Raw genomic sequence first — 17227 nt, forward strand, 5'->3', positions numbered from 1 at the left:
TTTGGAGTCTTAATCATTTTTTACTGCCTTCGTACCTTCGAGGAGGCTTTGACTCCTTTTTTCTTTTTGGAGTCCTTTGTTCGACATGCGAGGATTTGCCAATCTATTGGTACGGCTAAGTTTAGGGCATGGCTCTGATACCATGTTAGACGAACACGACTCTCCACAATAGTATGATATTGTCCACTTTGAGCATAAGCTCTCATGTTTTTGCTTTGGGCTTTCCAAAAGGCCTCATCTCAATGGAGATTGTATTCTTAGATTATAAACCCATGACTATTCCCTAAATGAACTAATATGGGACACTTTCATCTAACAGTGTAAAGTAAGAACATCCTAAAAAATTGAAGATTTTTATGAGGCGAGCTTGTCTCAAGGCTCTTCCAACCCGACAAAATTTCTTTTCCTATAGCGATTGTCTAAAGGCTGAGGGCGACATCCATGCCCTATGGAAGTGTAAAGAAAGTAAAAATATTTAGTTTACTTGTATCTCCTTAACGAAACTAAGGGTGTTAACTTTTGAGGCGAGGAATGAGAGTGAAGCATCCTTATCGGATGATCCCGCTACAATGGGCGTTAGACATCACTAAAGAGTTAGACCATGGGCAAAACATCGTTCTCATGATGATCCACCAACAACATGACCCACTCGGTTTGCCCAATGTGCGTTAGACATCACTGAAGAGTTTAAAACAACTAATTGATAACGTGCACTTGAATTTATGATTTGTTTCCTTGAGACAATGTCATATTTCCATTTACTACTCGTTTATATCGTGCATCTGTACTAAATAGAGACATTTTATTTTCAACCCCACGTTAATAATCATAACCGATCTTTAAATTATATCAATCAAACTATAGATACCAATCAAAATGGCACTAATTGGAGTTTTGGAAGTATGTTTACTTTTTGGCTTTAGTTTGATTTATCAAATTAAACATTCCAATCAGTTGCTTCTTTAGTGCACCACAAATTACGTTAATGAGATATGATTTAAATAAGATTTAGAAATAACTTGCAAATTCAACAACTATCCTTTCTTGAAATGATTGTTATAATTAATGAGACATATAATGTTTTAAAGTTAAATATATGATTTATAATTTAGTAGCTTTTCAGTAATAATGCATAAGATTAGATTAGATTAGATAAATAATTTAAACACAGCCACCAGTGAATGCATGGGAAAATGGAAGTGAGACACCAGCTTAGCACATGCTGTAAGCAATTGTGTTTTGAGGAAGATGAGAAGAAGATAACAATTAGTTCTCCCTAAACACTTAAAACTGTTTCATTCAATAGTAATACAAATTAAAGCCTACCTAATAATATCATATCAAAATTGAAATGGGATACTCTTTTAGTATAAGTGAGATATCAAACAGGTTCCCGCGTCTTCTATGTTTTTCTCTCTCTCGATCTTGGCACATCGATTGTCGACTGGTTCAACGGTTTTGCCTAATTTGAAGCCTTTCTATTTTGGTTCTGTCAACTCGGCGATAAGCTAAGAGATACTTCAGTAGCTCGCTTGAAAAATAGAAAATATATTAAGACAAAAGGTAAAATTTAACCGTGTATGTCGTATCTTCATGTTGCCCTTGGAAGTTTCTGGGTCTTCGTGTTCGTTTTCCTTAATCACGCCTGTCGAATAAAGTAAGCAATTCAAATTAAAATAGATGCCTTTAGTATAAGTAAAGTACATCAGAATCGAAATCTCTAACTTCAAACTATCTCATACTAATTAACGTAAAAGTGTGAAGAACGTACTAAAACTAAAATTGTAGTTTATATTACAAGATTAAAAATACTTTAAAGCATGCTTTGGAACAGCTTGGTTGATGCATGAAAGATAATGACATCAAAAGTGACCCAAATTTGATGAAACCATCCACAAACCACAAACACTGCATATCTGCAAATGGCCACATACAAGAAAAAGATCTTTGCTACAATTTGCAACCCAATCTATCCCTATAATCTTCCACTATTCCAACCAAATCAAGTACTAAATACTACCAACTTTATTTTTTCATTCTTTAATCAAACACATAGTTCCTCATACTCGGATCGGGATTGGGGGCTTGTACACCCACGTCCAATCTCGACCGTTCAGTTGTTACTGATAAAACCTTCAGATTAGTAATTTTATGACAAGGGTAAAACAAGTGCTAAAAAGGAAGATGATACTAAATCTTCCTCTATACAACATACTGGAAAAAGGCCAGAGAAGCTTTATTTATTCACTTTTTACATAAGATAAGTAATAGAAAGGCTACAGTTAGAGAATCATACTCATTCAGCCAAAATTACATATACACTAAAAGCAAAAGAGGGTAATGAGCTGATGCTTTATTTTAGTTATCTTACAGTGGAAAGTAGAGTGCTACATATTTCGTGAGATCATGAAGCTGCAGCCAGAGGAGAATGGTGAGGAGCTCCATGACCGAAACCAGGCGGAGACGGGCAGCTTTCCTCTGTTTCATACTGGTCTGCTGTATTGTCATCTTCATCGACATCGGCATTCCAAAGAAACTGTGCATATGAAGCTAGGAGATAGCTGTAAACAAAGAAGAAGATTTTGTGACACCCAAATAAACTTTGAATTGAAACAATATCATAAACAGAGAAGCAAAGAATTATGAAATACTCTATCCATTTCAACACTTGATCAAGAACTTAAACAAGTTTAACTTGGAGATTCTAATTATAAAATGTAATTGATTTAAATTGATGACAACTAGACTACACCACATGGTACGAAGATCAATTTCTCAAATCTTGAAGAAAAGATACAAGCCAGAAACAGATTGGAATGTTCACAACCAATGAATGTTAAGTAAATGGATTGACATTGAAGTTATGATCTGTTCAAGTTCTTGAATTCATGTCGAAATCAAATTGATCCATTATCAAGAACAATCAAAAGTAAACGAATTAATCACCAGACAACAAAATCTCTTTCTAGGAAATTAAACCAGAATCAATCAGTTCTCAAGCTGAAATTTTAATCTATCCTTACCAATCATCTGGCGAACTTTTAACAGCTTGATCAAAATATGTCTCAGCTCGTTGAGCATCCTTCTGTGTATGCCAAATCAGATCGGCATACAGCGATAGAATATTTGCATCGTTCGGATCAGCCAGAATCGCCCTTCCACAAAACTCTTCGGCTTTGGAAAAATCTCCATGGACCTAAATGGAAGAGCATAATCAGAAGGGTGAGCCATTGAAGAATTTTTCAAGAGATAACAAGATAACCAAAGTACCTCTTTCAAGAACTTGGCATAATTTCCAAGTAGAAGAGCGTTGTTTGGGTTCGCTTCAATCATCTTCTGATAATAAGCATCGGTGCTATTGCTTCCATGGTGATTGTTAAACCCCGACCTACCATTATCCCCTCCACCACCACCGTCCGAACCTCTTCCGCCGCCACAGACCCGGCCACCGTCGCTCCCCATACCACCGCCGACTACCAGCGTTTGCAGAACACATGCATCCCTCTTCTCATCGCGAACCTCATCATTTGGAGATTTCAAACCCAACCCAGAATTAGAAAACACTCCATGAATCGAAGACGAAGACGAATCCAACGCCGGTTTGAGCTCTTGGTCTCGAACTGGTACTCCATTCTCCCTGGATTTCACTTTTGATCGAGCTTTACAACTCCTCGGTACCGGAATCTTCTTTCTGGGATCTGCTGAATCTGAGTCTAGCAAGTTCTGAGTAACTCTGTTCGCCGATTCTTTCAATAAAGGCGCTGGAGGAGGGTGAAATGAGAGGGACTTGGTTCTTTGAAGCTGGTGGATTTGGTCCGATTCTGAAGGGGAGGATTTGGTTTGGTGAAGCCAAGAATTGAAAATTGGGGTTGAAGAACTTCTCAACAGCATGATTGTAGGCTTTGAAATAAGGAATTTTGGGAGATGGGATTGAAGAAGAAGGTGGAACTATGAAGTCAAAGCATTGGGTGAGAATTATTGATGGGAGTTTATGGAACCAAAGTGTCAGAGACAAAAGAGTATGGGTACGCCTCCATTCTTAGAATCAGTGGCAGGAGAGATTTATATAGGGGCGGCGATGGAAGGCTAAATTTTTGTCTATAAAAATTAAAAGAATTTTGTTGATTTTGATGAAAAACAATAAACTAATAAAAATAAAGCTTCAATAATATATTAAACTTATTCTAAAAATTCAAAAATACAAACATTTGCAAGTTTGATTGACACACTAAAATTTAAAATATTAATCCTATTAAAAGTAACTACAAAACTATGGTATTAAACTAATTTCAAATATTTAAATGACGAGTTTTTAGCTTGATAATAAAGAACATAGAGTCCATCCCTTAAAATTAGAAGTTAAAAGGGATTTAAAAATGTGAGGGAAAAGTAAAAAAAAAATGAACTTTAATGGGAAATGCGCAAATTTATTTTTCAGAAATATTTGGATCGTAGACATGGGCATCAAAGGATGAAGACAAACATGGAAAAGGCTGAGCCAGTGAAATCGATATATTTGGGTTAGTCGTCGACCTGTGGGTTCACCACAACAGGGCCAATGCAAGCTTCGACCTCCTGCCGTACGACACGTCGATGCAACGCACCAGAGTCAGGGGACCCACCATTCTGGTGTCGTTGTACACGTGGACGGCTCTTGATAATTTGTGGTACCGACGGAAATAACAAAACTGTAGCTTTTAGCATGTGGAAAAGTTTTTGAAAACTTTGAGTTATATAAATCAAACTTGACTCAAAAAGCATACAAAAATCAGAATTATTGGAAATATAACTGGAAGCTTGATGAAATGGGAGACGAGGGTAAAGAACAAATACCTGGTGAATGAGTGGTAGCAGTTGCAGCCGAATAGGTTCTCTTTTAGTCGATTGCAAACGAGTGGACAACATGCTTCACAATGATATAACATTGTCTACTTTAAATATGAACTCTCGTTCCTTTGATTTTAGTTTCTCCAAAAGCCGTGCACCAATGATAATATATTCTTACTCATGATCATCTTCTTCTAAATTGGAATTAGCCAATGTGGGACTCCCTCCCAACATTCCTCCCCTAAAATAAAGTACACCATAAATCCTTCTTGATTAAAGCTCGATTCCTCTAGAGCCATTGAACAAAATACACCCCTTGTTCGACACTTAAGTCACTTTTGACTACACATTCGAAACTCCCAACTTCTTTGTCCAATACTTTAAGATTTTATTGACATTGCTAAATTAAAAACATGACTTTGATACCCATGTTCAAAATCATAAATCTCCATCATGATGTGATCCTGTCCATTTTGAGCATAAACTCACAGACGTACTTTTGATTTCCTAAAAATCTTCGTACCATTAAAAATATATTCCTTATTTATAAATTCATAATATCTCCTTAGTTAGCCAACATCAGAATCCCTCCCAACCATCTTCAACCCATCTCCATTAGCTGTGTGAATTGATTAGTATTAAGGCTGGTCAGAAAGTTGGACTGTGAACGGATTTTGCAAACAGAGCGTTGAGTCCCTTTCTTCCATGATTTTCATTGGCAGATCTCTTTTAGCAGCAGCAGCAGCAGCAATTAACGCAATAGGATCTGAAGGACTAACATTCCCTGCAAAAGTGAGAAAACTTTAGTCATGGACAAACGAGGATTCATTACAATAATTTGTGCACGAATTAGTCGTACAAATCTCATTAAGACCCATCAGAAAATCAGTACGAATTCAAATTCCAAATGATCAACAAAGCTTGTAAGACTCCACAGGAGCATTCTTGAACTGGTCGCTACTCACTTAATTCTTGCCAAACTGTTTCGAGTTTTGTGCATCCACAGTCATGCTTCCGTGATTCATTGTTACCAATTCAACAATAACCTTATCTACTTTGGTCACGTATTCACTCTAAAATGATACTCAAGAACAACTAATAAAAGGCACTTCCTGTTCCTTCACTTTCTCTGTCTCTCCATTCTTTTTTTATTAAACAAAACACTAAATTCATTATTAAAAGATTATTAGAAAAGATGAAGATAAACAATCTCCTAGAATTGCAAGAAAATTGCAGCAAACATTCAAATTTGCCATACTCAGGGAGCTACATTCACAAAACAGTTCGGAAGAAGTATACCAATTTAAGGTAGAAAAGCTAGATAACTCTCATATCACCACCATCCCATTTCGTATTAAAAGACCACATGTTAGGTATCATGAACAAAAAATGAATATTTGGCCAACAATCGGAAGAGAGTTCTAGAAAATGAATTGAATAGAAAATTACGTTATCCAAGCTTAACAGCTAGAACATTTGGGCGGAATTGTGATTTATCACCTTTAAAGACCAAAAATCGCCAGCAGCTATATAAGGGGCTAGAATAGAATACACTCTTCCTTCATCTTACACGCGGAACTGAATTTGAATCCTAAAAACAGCCATTACTCTTCCAATAAAACAACTGTCATGGATGCGGAAAATGCCTTTCCACTTACAGCTAAACATGGATACTCAGATTTAGTTTACGAATTTCTTCATAATTGGCATTTGCTCTGCTCACATACTAAATGAGAAATTCCAAAGAGTAGCTGCACATGCATCAGAATCGCACGCTCCAAATGCGATAATTTTTTTCCGGTATGATTTACGACATATTTAAAACGTATTGAGCAAAATTTCCTACCTAACAAACTTTCCAAATAAAACATAAGCTAATATTATGGCTAAGCACATATGCATCCGAAGGCCTAACAAATTTCCGGATGACTAAAAATCCGAACAATATTTATGGATGATTAACTTCTAAACTACCAGAAATCAAAATGGATAAATAACATTGTTATTAATTGTATCTAGCGATGACGACCACTAGCACAAGGCGAGCTAAATTCATGAGCTGATAATTTTCATTTTCGATTATGCAGACCTTTCCATAGAAACAAGGATAACTCAGACTTCTCCACCTACGGTGCAAAAGCGCTAGAAATAAGTTATGACGAGACTATTTCTATGCACTAAAATTTTTAGGCCTTATCACAAGAAATCCATCCCATTAAGCAAATAAAATGGAGATAACATCAGCAACGAAAGGAACCTATTAGACGAACGGATCCTTCTCGGAAGGCGGATCGGAGTCTGGTGGCCGCCGTATTGCTGCGCTACACACGGCGGATGCAACTCAAGGATCGAAGAAGAGCATAAGGAAGCGAAAGACGGCGACGACGCGAAGAGAAGACGGTTACCAGCCGAGTATGGAAGCATGAACAGAGAGGAAAGGCGGTAACGAACTGTGAAGAATGTTGCAGAGAGCTTGAGAACGTTGCCATTAGCCGAGCATGGAAGCATCAACTCCGATTCCATTTCTCTGTTCACTTATTAGTTATTCCTTTCCATTAAGGGCTTAAGCCACATGGGCCGGCCCAAATCTAGTGAGTCGTCTTGGTGGATATGGGTTAACTCGGCCCATATTGATCCAAATATTGCAAATTTAATATATTAAAATTAAAAAATATATATATGGAATCTAGTCTCAAGGGTTTTTCTTTAATAATAATAATAATAAATAAATAAATAAAAATAAAAATTAGACTTATGCATCCAAACTTTAAAATAATAATTAATGTCTTATACAAAAATTTTGTCATTAAATATATATAAAAAGAAAATTGGTATGAAAAATTTACATACTTAAATTACATTTTGATACCTCAAATAATTTAAAAATACTTTCGATTAAAAGACAAATTGTAACCGCCCAAGTCTACAACTAACCGATATTGTCTTGTTTGGACTTTCTCGAGCTTTTCTTCAAGTTTGAATTTTTCCTTTCGAGCTCTCCATTTTTTAGTAAATGAGAAATTTCCACATCTTTTAAAGTAATTTTTTACCTATCTCGAACCAAGCGACGGTGCGATCTCACAATGGTAGGCTAGGCTAGGCTAGGGTTGATAGATCTTATTCCCACATTGGCATTTCCACGAGAGAAGATAATAGCTATCCTCTTCCTCCCGAGAGGAAGCAATGGCATTGAAGGCCTTCCCCTTCATCTTATGCACCGGCACCACCGCCGCCGCCGCCATGCACGGCCTACAACTCATGCACTTATGAAAACATCCCGGCGGGCGTGAACCAATCTTCATGTTTGCCTCCAAAACCAACCCAACTGAACTCAAGAACAAAAGGGTCTTTAGAAGTGAATAACAAAACCAGAAATGTGAGATTGTATGCATCAATACCTGACTTGGGAGGAACAGCTGAGAAGAAGAAGAAGAACACAGCAAGAACAATAGCCAGTTTGAGGAATGGCATAGCCATCGTGCAAGGGTAGAGCTATCAGTGGACAAGGTTAAAACATGTCGGGTGCGGAAGAGACATAAATAGAAGAGAGGAAGGGTGATGCCAAAAAGGGGGCATTCACTTACTTGGCTTGGTTTTGGGGAACTGTTACTCTGACTTCATGTCAGTTAGTGAATGACTGAACTGACCACTTCATTTTTTTCCTTCTCTTTTTCTTCAATTTGGGCTGCATCCCTCTTCTATTTTAAGCCCATAATGTCTAGTTTCTCGAGCTCAATTACGGCTAACAGATATTGTCTGTTTTGACACGTTACGTAGTTTTAAATCATGTCTATTAGGAATAGATTTTCACGCCCGAATGTTTGTTCCTCTCTCTAATCGATCTGTGATCTCACAATCCACTCTCCTTGAGGGTCCAGTGTCTTCGTTGTGCCCCCATGTCTGGCTCTGATACAATTTGTAACGGCCTAAATTTATCGTTAGTGGATATTTTCGCATACAATTTGTAACGGCCTAAGTTTATCGTTAGTGGATATTTTCGCTTTGGTCTGTTATGTATCGTCGTCAGCCTCATAGTTTTAAAACGCGTCTATTAGGATGAGGTTTTCACACTTTTACAATGAATGTTTCAATCTCCTCTCCAACAGATGTAGGATCTCACACTCCACCTCCCTTGGGAACCCAACGTTCTTGCTAGCATACCACTCCATGTTTGGCTCTGATACTAATTGGAACGGTCCAAGTCCACCGCTAGTAGATATTGCCTGTTTTGACCCGTTACATATCGTCGGTTTTAAAGCGCCTCTATTAGGGAGAGATTTTCACACTCTTATAAGGAATACTTCGTTCTCCTCTCTAACTGATGTGAGATTTCACAATCTACCCTCTTGAGGGCCAACGTCCTCGCTGATATACCACCTTGTGGATGGCTCTAATACCATTTATAGTGACCCAAATCCACCGCTAGTAGATATTATTCGCTTATGCCCGTTACGTATAGTCATCAATCTCACAATTTTAAAATGCGACTATTAGGGAGAGATTTTTACGCCCTTATAAATAATATTTCGTTCCCTTCTCCAACAAATACGAGATCTCACACTAAATTTTACATATAAGTTACAAGTTTCAAGTTCATTTATTTGATTTCAAATTTTTTTAAAAGGTGTGTGTTTAAGACATTCCAATAGAAATAATGACTCTTACTTATATACCATCTTTCGTTTAATCAACTAACGTGAGACTCCAACAAAATTTTCATAAATGTTTCATATTAAAACACGTTAACTCTAACATAATGTTCTCGCTTCCATACCTAAATGCTCTAAACAGACAACCATAAGTCGAGTTATGCTAATTATTAAGGTTCACAAAACCGAACAAGTTAACCCAACGATCCATAAGACATTATAACAAAGTAATTAATAAATAATTATTAACGGAGCATTTGTAGGATCAAAATTATGGGTGTTCGTATGATCGGAAAATGTGATCAACTCAGAATACTCAACCGGACCCAAAAGTTAATTTTTTTTCGATTTGGGTTGAATTCGAATTTGTTAATAAGTTGATACTTTTTTGTTTGGTCAACTAAACAAACGCGTAAGTAAGATTACAATGCAACCTTACTTTTAAGATTATTATAAAAATTAGGAAAATTTGAGTTATATGAGATAGATAAGGTAACAACTTAAGTCCACTGCTAGTAGATATTGTACATTTTGGCCCGTAACATTATCGTTGTCAGTCCCACAATTTTAAAATGCATGGGTTTAGCCCTACTTCGATAAGTGCATTGCACTGTTCGGTGACTAGTTCTGATAGCTCAAACCCATCGTAAACAGATATTGTACATTTTGACCTATTACGTATTGTCGTTAGATGACTAGTTCTGATACCATATGTGATAGCCCAAGTCCATCGTAAACAGATATTGTACATTTTGGTCTGTTACGTATTGCCGTCAGACTCATAAGAGATGTTTCGTTCTTCTTTTCTAACCGAAAACTTGATGCCAACCATAAAAATGTTCCCTTGACCCAAATGAATATATGTGCAATTTTAAGCATTTAAATTGCAATGATTGAAACAATATTAATATAAAGAATTGAAGGGCTAAAATGAAATCAACGGTGATGATTGAGATCAATGAAGTTCCGACTTCCGTCATCAATTTGAAGGGCTAGGATTTAGATCCTTGTAATCCGCGATATGATGACCGAAAGAAAAGACCCTGGGCGACACGTTGTGTTGGGGTCTGAATTAATCAACGTACACGTGTCAAATTCTGAATGGTTAGTGTGGGCCCAAATGATCTTATTTGCTGACAATGACAAGTCATATTCATTCGTAGATTTCTTTATTTGGGAAAGACTTGTGGTCGTGTCTTATCATTTCTCAATCTGTCCTTTAAATAAAACTTCATTAAATTCCAATTGTCCAAAATTTGTCCAACTAATTTTTTCCATTTCATAAATACTTACTTAAATCCCAACCATAATAACTAAATCCCAACCATAATAATTCGTTTGACTCAAATCATAAGAATCCAAAAACCAAAAAAATAGGTCGAGATTGGGTCAACCCAACTAATCCAACTCGAACCTACCATACTTTTAAATATATTATAAAAATTAAAAATATTTGACGATGCTAACGACAGTTAATGATATATTATAACTTGCTTTGATATTTAAGTTTTATAAAATTTTAAAAATAAAAAAAAACAAGACAGTAAATAACTCAAATCATAAATTAATTATTCTAACTATAAAATTTAGGTTTATTTAGTCATGGTAAATTATAATTCGGAGCAACGGTTACAATCGCGGTTTCTAAGCAGCGAATTTGACAATTGTGTGGCACTCACTCTCAGCACTGCATGGGTCAAGCCTACTTTGAGTTACGTTGCCTGCAGTTGGGTAACGTGAATACAAACTTCGAGTCTCGATTTCAAGAGAAGATTTTAGAATGCGGGGGAGAGAAGTTTTGGAAAAAGAGTTTTGACAACAAGAGAGAGAAATTGAAATTAGTATTATATGAGAATGCAAACAAAAGACGATAACAACGACTTTCTGTATATAACTATCGGGTAGGGGAATAGCTTACAATTTTAAGTCTAATAAATTTTTAAAAAATTCAAAACTTCACGAATTGATCCATTAAATATAAATATAAATTTTATAATTTTTCAAAATTAAAAAAATTCGATTTTGTGTCTACCCATCATAATTTTTTTTTTTTTTAATAAATTGAACTAAAACGGTAACTTTCAAAAGTAATTTAAAATTTAGTGAGTAAATTTGTAATTTAATTTACTGTTCGTTCATGTTGAGATTTGTTTATCATTACTTAGAGGAAAGAAAAGAAAAATAATTTGCAAAAACAGTAACTTCTAGCACAGCTGAATTTTCTACAGCAGAGTAAAGATGTAAAGCTCCAAGGCACTACGAGAAAATCAAACCAAGCACCAAAAAGAGGGGTCGGCAGCAGCAGGGGAAATGTTCATTTGAAGTTTCAGCAATACAAGGCAGATTTTGATGGTTCAAATAAAGCCATTGACTCACAGTGAGACTATGAAGCCTTGTGCACTCTTCAAATTAATCAATCATACAACCCTTCTTGTTCCCATACATCCACAAGAAAATCTACCATTTCCTGCACGTTTTAACCAACATCAATCTACGATATGATTCGGTTCGAGGTTGGTTTGGTTTCCAGAACATGAAAGAGTTTAGACAGGTCAAGAACTTACGCTGAGTGGAATTGGTTGGCGGAATGGCTTGTTGCTCCCTAGTAAATTTTCATATGTTGCATTGCAGCTGCAATAGGAAAGCCGAGTAAGATTACTATAACGAAGTACTGATGTTCGATTTTGTTAATCTGACAGACTAGAGAGCAGCTTACTCTAGCTTGGGTTCTTGAAACTGCGGTGCTCGGTTTTCGGATCTATTCCCCGTCCAGCGTTGCCTAGTTTGATTCCACAGAAGAAAGCCTACAACCAAGATCAAAAAATAGTTACTTGTGCCAATACCATTCTTCAAAGCCATGGGATGATCACATAGAAAAATTAAAGAGAGAACCGGGTCGTAAAAAGGTATAGTAAATGAACAAATTGGCGAATTACACTCTAGTAACTTAAACAAATCGTCCATTTACGATCCAAGACTCCTAAGTTGTGAGATCCCACATCTGTTGGGGAGGTGAACGAATCATTCTTTATAAAGGTGTGAAAACCTCTTCATAGCAGATGCGTTTTAAAAACCTTGAGGGGAAACCCGAAAGGTAAGTCCAAAAAGGACAATATCTGCTAGCAGTGTGCTGGAGCCATTAGAAATGGTATCCAAGCCAGACACTAGGCAGTGTGCCAACGAGAACGCTGGGGTTCAAATGAGGGTGGATTGTGAGATCTCACATCAATTGAAGAGAAGAACGAATGCCAGCGAGAACGCTAAGCCCTGAAGAGGTGGATTGTGAGATCCCACATCGATTGAGGAGGAGAACGAAACATTCTTTATAAGGGTGTGGAAACCTTTCCCTAGCAAACGCGTTTTAAAAACCTTAAGGGGAAGCCCGAAAAGGAAAGCCCAATGAGGACAATATCTGCTAACGGTGAGCTTGAAAGAATAGAGCGAGCGGGAAGATACTCACCATGATTTATGAATTCTGAGGGGTTGTGTACGTTGCCCGAGCTACCGTGTGGATTGTGCATCTGGTTGATTGTACTCATTGATGACATACTACCTTGTGATTGACCTGCACTGTTGTCCACATCAAATGTACTAGTAGTCCAGAAATCCTCTGATCTGCTGGGTTTCTCTAGTCCATCACAATGAATTGGTTGACCTTCCGACGGTTCGTTGAGCTTAGTTTTTAGTTTCGGCTTTGTGTAGCATCCAAGACAACCACTGTTCTGTTACAAACCAAAAGTGATCATATAACTGATAAATACATACTCAAAAGTGATACCTGCAGGCACCTTGTCTCATCAAATCAATGCTAAAACACTATGCATATCTATAAATAACCATTTTAAAGTGGGGAATCAATTCCTTAGTTCATCTTCACCACACAAAAAAAGTTGAATCAGATTCAATAATATAATGTATTTTTCTAGCATAGTTAAGTCTCATAATCAAGAATCACTTCTTAGATCGAACACAGTGACATGGCCGATGGGAAACCTGATGATTTATAACAACAGTAAAGCAATTGTATATGTTACATGAGTATTACCAGATTAAAATGGTTTATCAACTAAATAAACAAAACATTAATGACAAACAAAGCATCCATAAGCACAGAGGTTTCTGAAACTGTGCAGAGCAATATTTTTATGGAATCTTGTCTAGTTATACATCTGATCTAACCTGGCAATCCCTTCCAAGCTTCAACCATGTAAGCTGGGAGAAGATGACTACAAATAGTTTGACAGGACTTTTCATAAAATAAAACACGACTAGGGGAATATCTGAATGATCGAGCACTTTCGAGTTTTCCAGATGACAAAGTAGCATATGCCAACATTCCAAAGCTACTGGTATTTGCAGAACTAAGAACAATTCAATCAAAACTCCAATAGTTTGCACCAAGTAAATTTAACCTTTTCAATATGATCTCAATACTGTGCCTAACATATGAGCTGTGATTTTGTTTGGCTATTTTTAGAAAAAAACCACTTAACCCTACTATATTTAGTTGTCAGAGGATATTTCCAATCTGCCACTCACAGAGACTACAACTAGATTGGAACGGTACAAGCCGAGTGCTATAAGATATTCTCCTCTTTGTGTTTTCACTTTCGGGCTTTACCTCAAGGTTTTTAAAACGCGTCTGCTACGGAGAAGCTTCCACACCCTTATAAAAAAAATGCATTGTTCTCCTCCCCAACCGATGTGAGATCTCACAATCCACCCCCTTCGGGACCCGGCGTCCTTGCTAGCACTTGTTCCCTTCTTCAATCGATGTGGGATAAGTTCATGAGAACAAAGCATTCCTTATAACGGTGTGAAAACCTCTCCCTATCAGACGCGTCTTAAAAACCTTGAGCGAAAACCCAAAGAAGACAATATCTCCTAGCGGTGGGCTTGGGCTGTTACATAGATGATCGAGGGGTTTATCCTCTATCTACCCTTTCGGCATGGGAAAATTTTTATGGCATGCCGGTGTTTGTGCTTTTATGTGGAGGTTGTAGGGAGCGAGATAGAATAGGATCTTTAGAAGGTATAGCGAGTCAATTGAGGTATTAAGTCCCTTGCTAGATTCTATGTTCCTCTTTGGACATTATTAGATCCTAAGTCAGCAGTCACCATGGCATAAGTTCATTTAATGTTATTGAAATTATTGATTATACTAACGGAGTAACGACCTCATAATACCTTCAAACCATTTACGATTTACATTGATCCTTATTGACCATTAGGTCAACACAAGCCTGTATATTAAGATATAAACACAAAGCCTAAACACATGAATTAATAATATGAATGGTGCAAGAAACAACACTGCAGAAGTCTAAACGAAGTTATTAGCTTCAACATGGTCAACAGACATCAAGCATACTCAATCACAATAGACAATACTTTTAGTTAACTTTAAGCATAAAGTAGCCAAAAAGTGAGAGATGCCTCATCCTTTTAAAATAATTGAACAACGAAGAACATGGCAGCTACAGGAAATCAGCCTGGAGGAGAAGTTCTCAAGAATCCTTCAATTAACACAAACAGAACTAACAGGATCTTAATAAAAGAAGCTAAACTAAACCATAGCATTTCCCCCTCCCCCCCTTCGTCTTCCGATCTTGTTTGCAGCCAAAAGCAAACAACTCAAATGCAGAATTTGATATCGATTCCTCCCAATATAAATCTAATTTTCATAACAAGAAAACTGCTAAAAATACATCAATTAAGATGATCAGAAAATTTACCCCATGAATGAAAAACGCGCAACTGATAAGGATTTGCAGGGGAAAAGAAAAGCCAATGAAAAATCGATTCCAGGAAAGAAGATCAAAGAGCAGCTCCTAAGAATCAGAAGAATCATGGTGTTAACAGTATCGCACTTGGAAACCCCCCAATGTAAAATTAAACGAAAAGACAGAGAAATTGAAGCTTGTTCCAAGAAGAATAAGAGATAACCTTGAAATTATACGTCACTGTCAATCGCACTCCGACCTTCCTTCAGGAATCGAAATCTCCTCCGATTATCCTGGCCGCCTCTCTTCTTCTTCTTATTCTTCTGCAACCTTCCGTCTATGGCAAGTTGGTGAAGAAAAGAGGTTGAAGAAAGAAGAAAAGCCTTACTTTTATTCCTACAAACGGGGGTCCTTCAGCTCCTCTTTGATTTACCTTCCATTTATTCCCATTTTTTTAAATTTTATCCTAATTTTATTTATTTTATTATTATTATTTTTTTAAAATTGTTATTTTTTCAATTAATTAAATCATCAAATTATTCCACCACTGACCCAGTAGATAAAATACATTACATGGTTCATTTTAGAGATTGACGACTTAACTTTGCCATTCGACGCTCCAAAATTGGGTAATATCGAGTAGGGTGAATTCAATAATAAACGTCTGTTGACATTCCAGCCTTCCTTCTCGATTTAGGGTGTTAAGGATATTTAATAATAAATTATAGTTTACCATATATATTATATTTGATATTTTATTATAAGTCAAATATCTAATATTTGCCTTATTATCATAGGTATCTTTTCATTTATTGTTATTTCTATTTATTACTATTTCCATATCCTTGTAATTTATTTAATTATAAATAAGATAACTTTCACACCATTTAGGTGTGGTGGATTAATCAAATATTCACAGATAGGCTTCTCTTTTCGGAGCCTACCCCAAAGAGAATCTTGTGTTTTTTTTATAGGAATATTGGAATATAATCTATACCTATTTAATTTTTATAATTTGAGAATTTAGTTTTAATTTATTGCTTAATTTCAATCTAATTATTATAATTCTAAAAATTAAAGTAGGGGTGGACGAGGACTAGCGGCATGGCCACCTATTTTAATTTTATAAATATATTTATTTATTTATTTTTAATTACTGTATTTTTTTTTTTTTATATATATTTATAAATTGTTTCATTTAAGGTAGCTGAGTCGTTGGCTAGAGCAAAACTTCTACCCTTACCATACCCATTTTTGTAATTTCACACCATAGTTTAATGTTTAGTAAGAAAATTAATTATCTAATTTTGCCCACACAATATAAAAACCCATTTTTTAATTTCATTTCCTAATTTATATAAACAAAAAAAAAATATAATAAACCTATAACCTAAAAAAGGATCTAAAAATACAGAAAAAAAAATCATTAATTCATTTAATAAAATTATATTAATAATTACAATTTATAATTATTATAATTGAGTTGTTGTGCTGCCACGTTTTGGTAATACCCACCGTTTAATTAATCTGATTAATCAAATATTCTGTCTCGTTAATCTCGATGAATATATTTTATTTCACTAAAATATTAAGAATTTTAATTACTTATACAAGCAAACAATTATTTATTTATTTAATTTCAAGGTATTTGATTTTAAAATTATTTAATTAAAAAGAGCATAATTTAAAGGATAATATGATGTGAAGGGAGAAATAAAGTATGATTAATTGATGACACCTTTTAAATTTGTGGGGTTTTTTTTTTTTTTTTTTTAATTTTGTCAAATTTTATTTTTAAGCTATTAATTTATATAAAATAATAATAATTTAATAGTCTTTTTTGGTTGCCTTTAATCCAAAACATACTAATTATGAAAGGCAGCCAATTTAATCATTCTTTTGCCACATATAATTGGTGGGTCTCATATATATATATATATTATTCTTATTTGCGATAAATCTAATAAATAAAATGAGTTATTCGGGATCGAACCAAACGACCAATTTTAAAATATACATTTTTCTTAT

The 17227-nt window shown here is 35.6% G+C and overlaps 3 protein-coding genes and 1 long non-coding RNA gene across 6 annotated transcripts; all 4 read right to left on the minus strand.

Moving 5' to 3' along the window:
• Positions 1-1225: 1225 nt before the first annotated feature.
• LOC111487984 lies at positions 1226-4077 on the minus strand. Of its 2 annotated transcripts, XM_023135515.1 has the most exons (5): positions 3622-4077; positions 3271-3591; positions 3024-3196; positions 2372-2561; positions 1226-1645 (listed from the first exon to the last, which is right to left on the minus strand). In XM_023135515.1, the coding sequence occupies exons 1-4, from the start codon at positions 3889-3891 to the stop codon at positions 2405-2407; spliced, it is 921 nt and encodes a 306-aa protein (XP_022991283.1). In that variant the 5' UTR covers positions 3892-4077; the 3' UTR covers positions 1226-1645; positions 2372-2404. The 2 variants fall into 2 exon arrangements, with proteins under 2 accessions (XP_022991283.1, XP_022991282.1); XM_023135514.1 differs by lacking the exon at positions 1226-1645 and having other exon boundaries at positions 2213-2561.
• A 1280-nt stretch (positions 4078-5357) lies between these two features.
• Positions 5358-7313, minus strand: LOC111487988. Its single transcript, XR_002719143.1, has 3 exons — positions 7085-7313; positions 6328-6673; positions 5358-5611 (listed from the first exon to the last, which is right to left on the minus strand). It is a non-coding gene; the product is annotated as an uncharacterized LOC111487988 (long non-coding RNA).
• Positions 7314-7928: 615 nt separating this feature from the next.
• Positions 7929-8304, minus strand: LOC111488325 (EPIDERMAL PATTERNING FACTOR-like protein 1). Its single transcript, XM_023136020.1, has 2 exons — positions 8226-8304; positions 7929-8152 (listed from the first exon to the last, which is right to left on the minus strand). Exons 1-2 carry the CDS (start codon positions 8302-8304, stop codon positions 7929-7931), a joined length of 303 nt encoding a protein of 100 aa, XP_022991788.1.
• Positions 8305-11614: 3310 nt separating this feature from the next.
• Positions 11615-15602, minus strand: LOC111487987. 2 transcript variants are annotated; one of them, XR_002719142.1, is made up of 6 exons: positions 15423-15600; positions 15212-15307; positions 12937-13198; positions 12193-12280; positions 12041-12107; positions 11615-11943 (listed from the first exon to the last, which is right to left on the minus strand). XR_002719142.1 is itself a non-coding variant. In XM_023135518.1 (6 exons), exons 2-6 carry the CDS (start codon positions 15214-15216, stop codon positions 11890-11892), a joined length of 471 nt encoding a protein of 156 aa, XP_022991286.1. In that variant the 5' UTR covers positions 15217-15307; positions 15423-15602; the 3' UTR covers positions 11615-11889. The 2 variants fall into 2 exon arrangements, 1 of the variants encoding a protein (XP_022991286.1); XM_023135518.1 differs by having other exon boundaries at positions 12937-13193; positions 15423-15602.
• Positions 15603-17227: the final 1625 nt, after the last annotated feature.

The sequence above is a fragment of the Cucurbita maxima genome, unplaced genomic scaffold (genome assembly GCF_002738345.1).
Source record: "Cucurbita maxima cultivar Rimu unplaced genomic scaffold, Cmax_1.0 Cma_Scf00013, whole genome shotgun sequence".
NCBI classification, from domain to species: domain Eukaryota; kingdom Viridiplantae; phylum Streptophyta; class Magnoliopsida; order Cucurbitales; family Cucurbitaceae; genus Cucurbita; species Cucurbita maxima.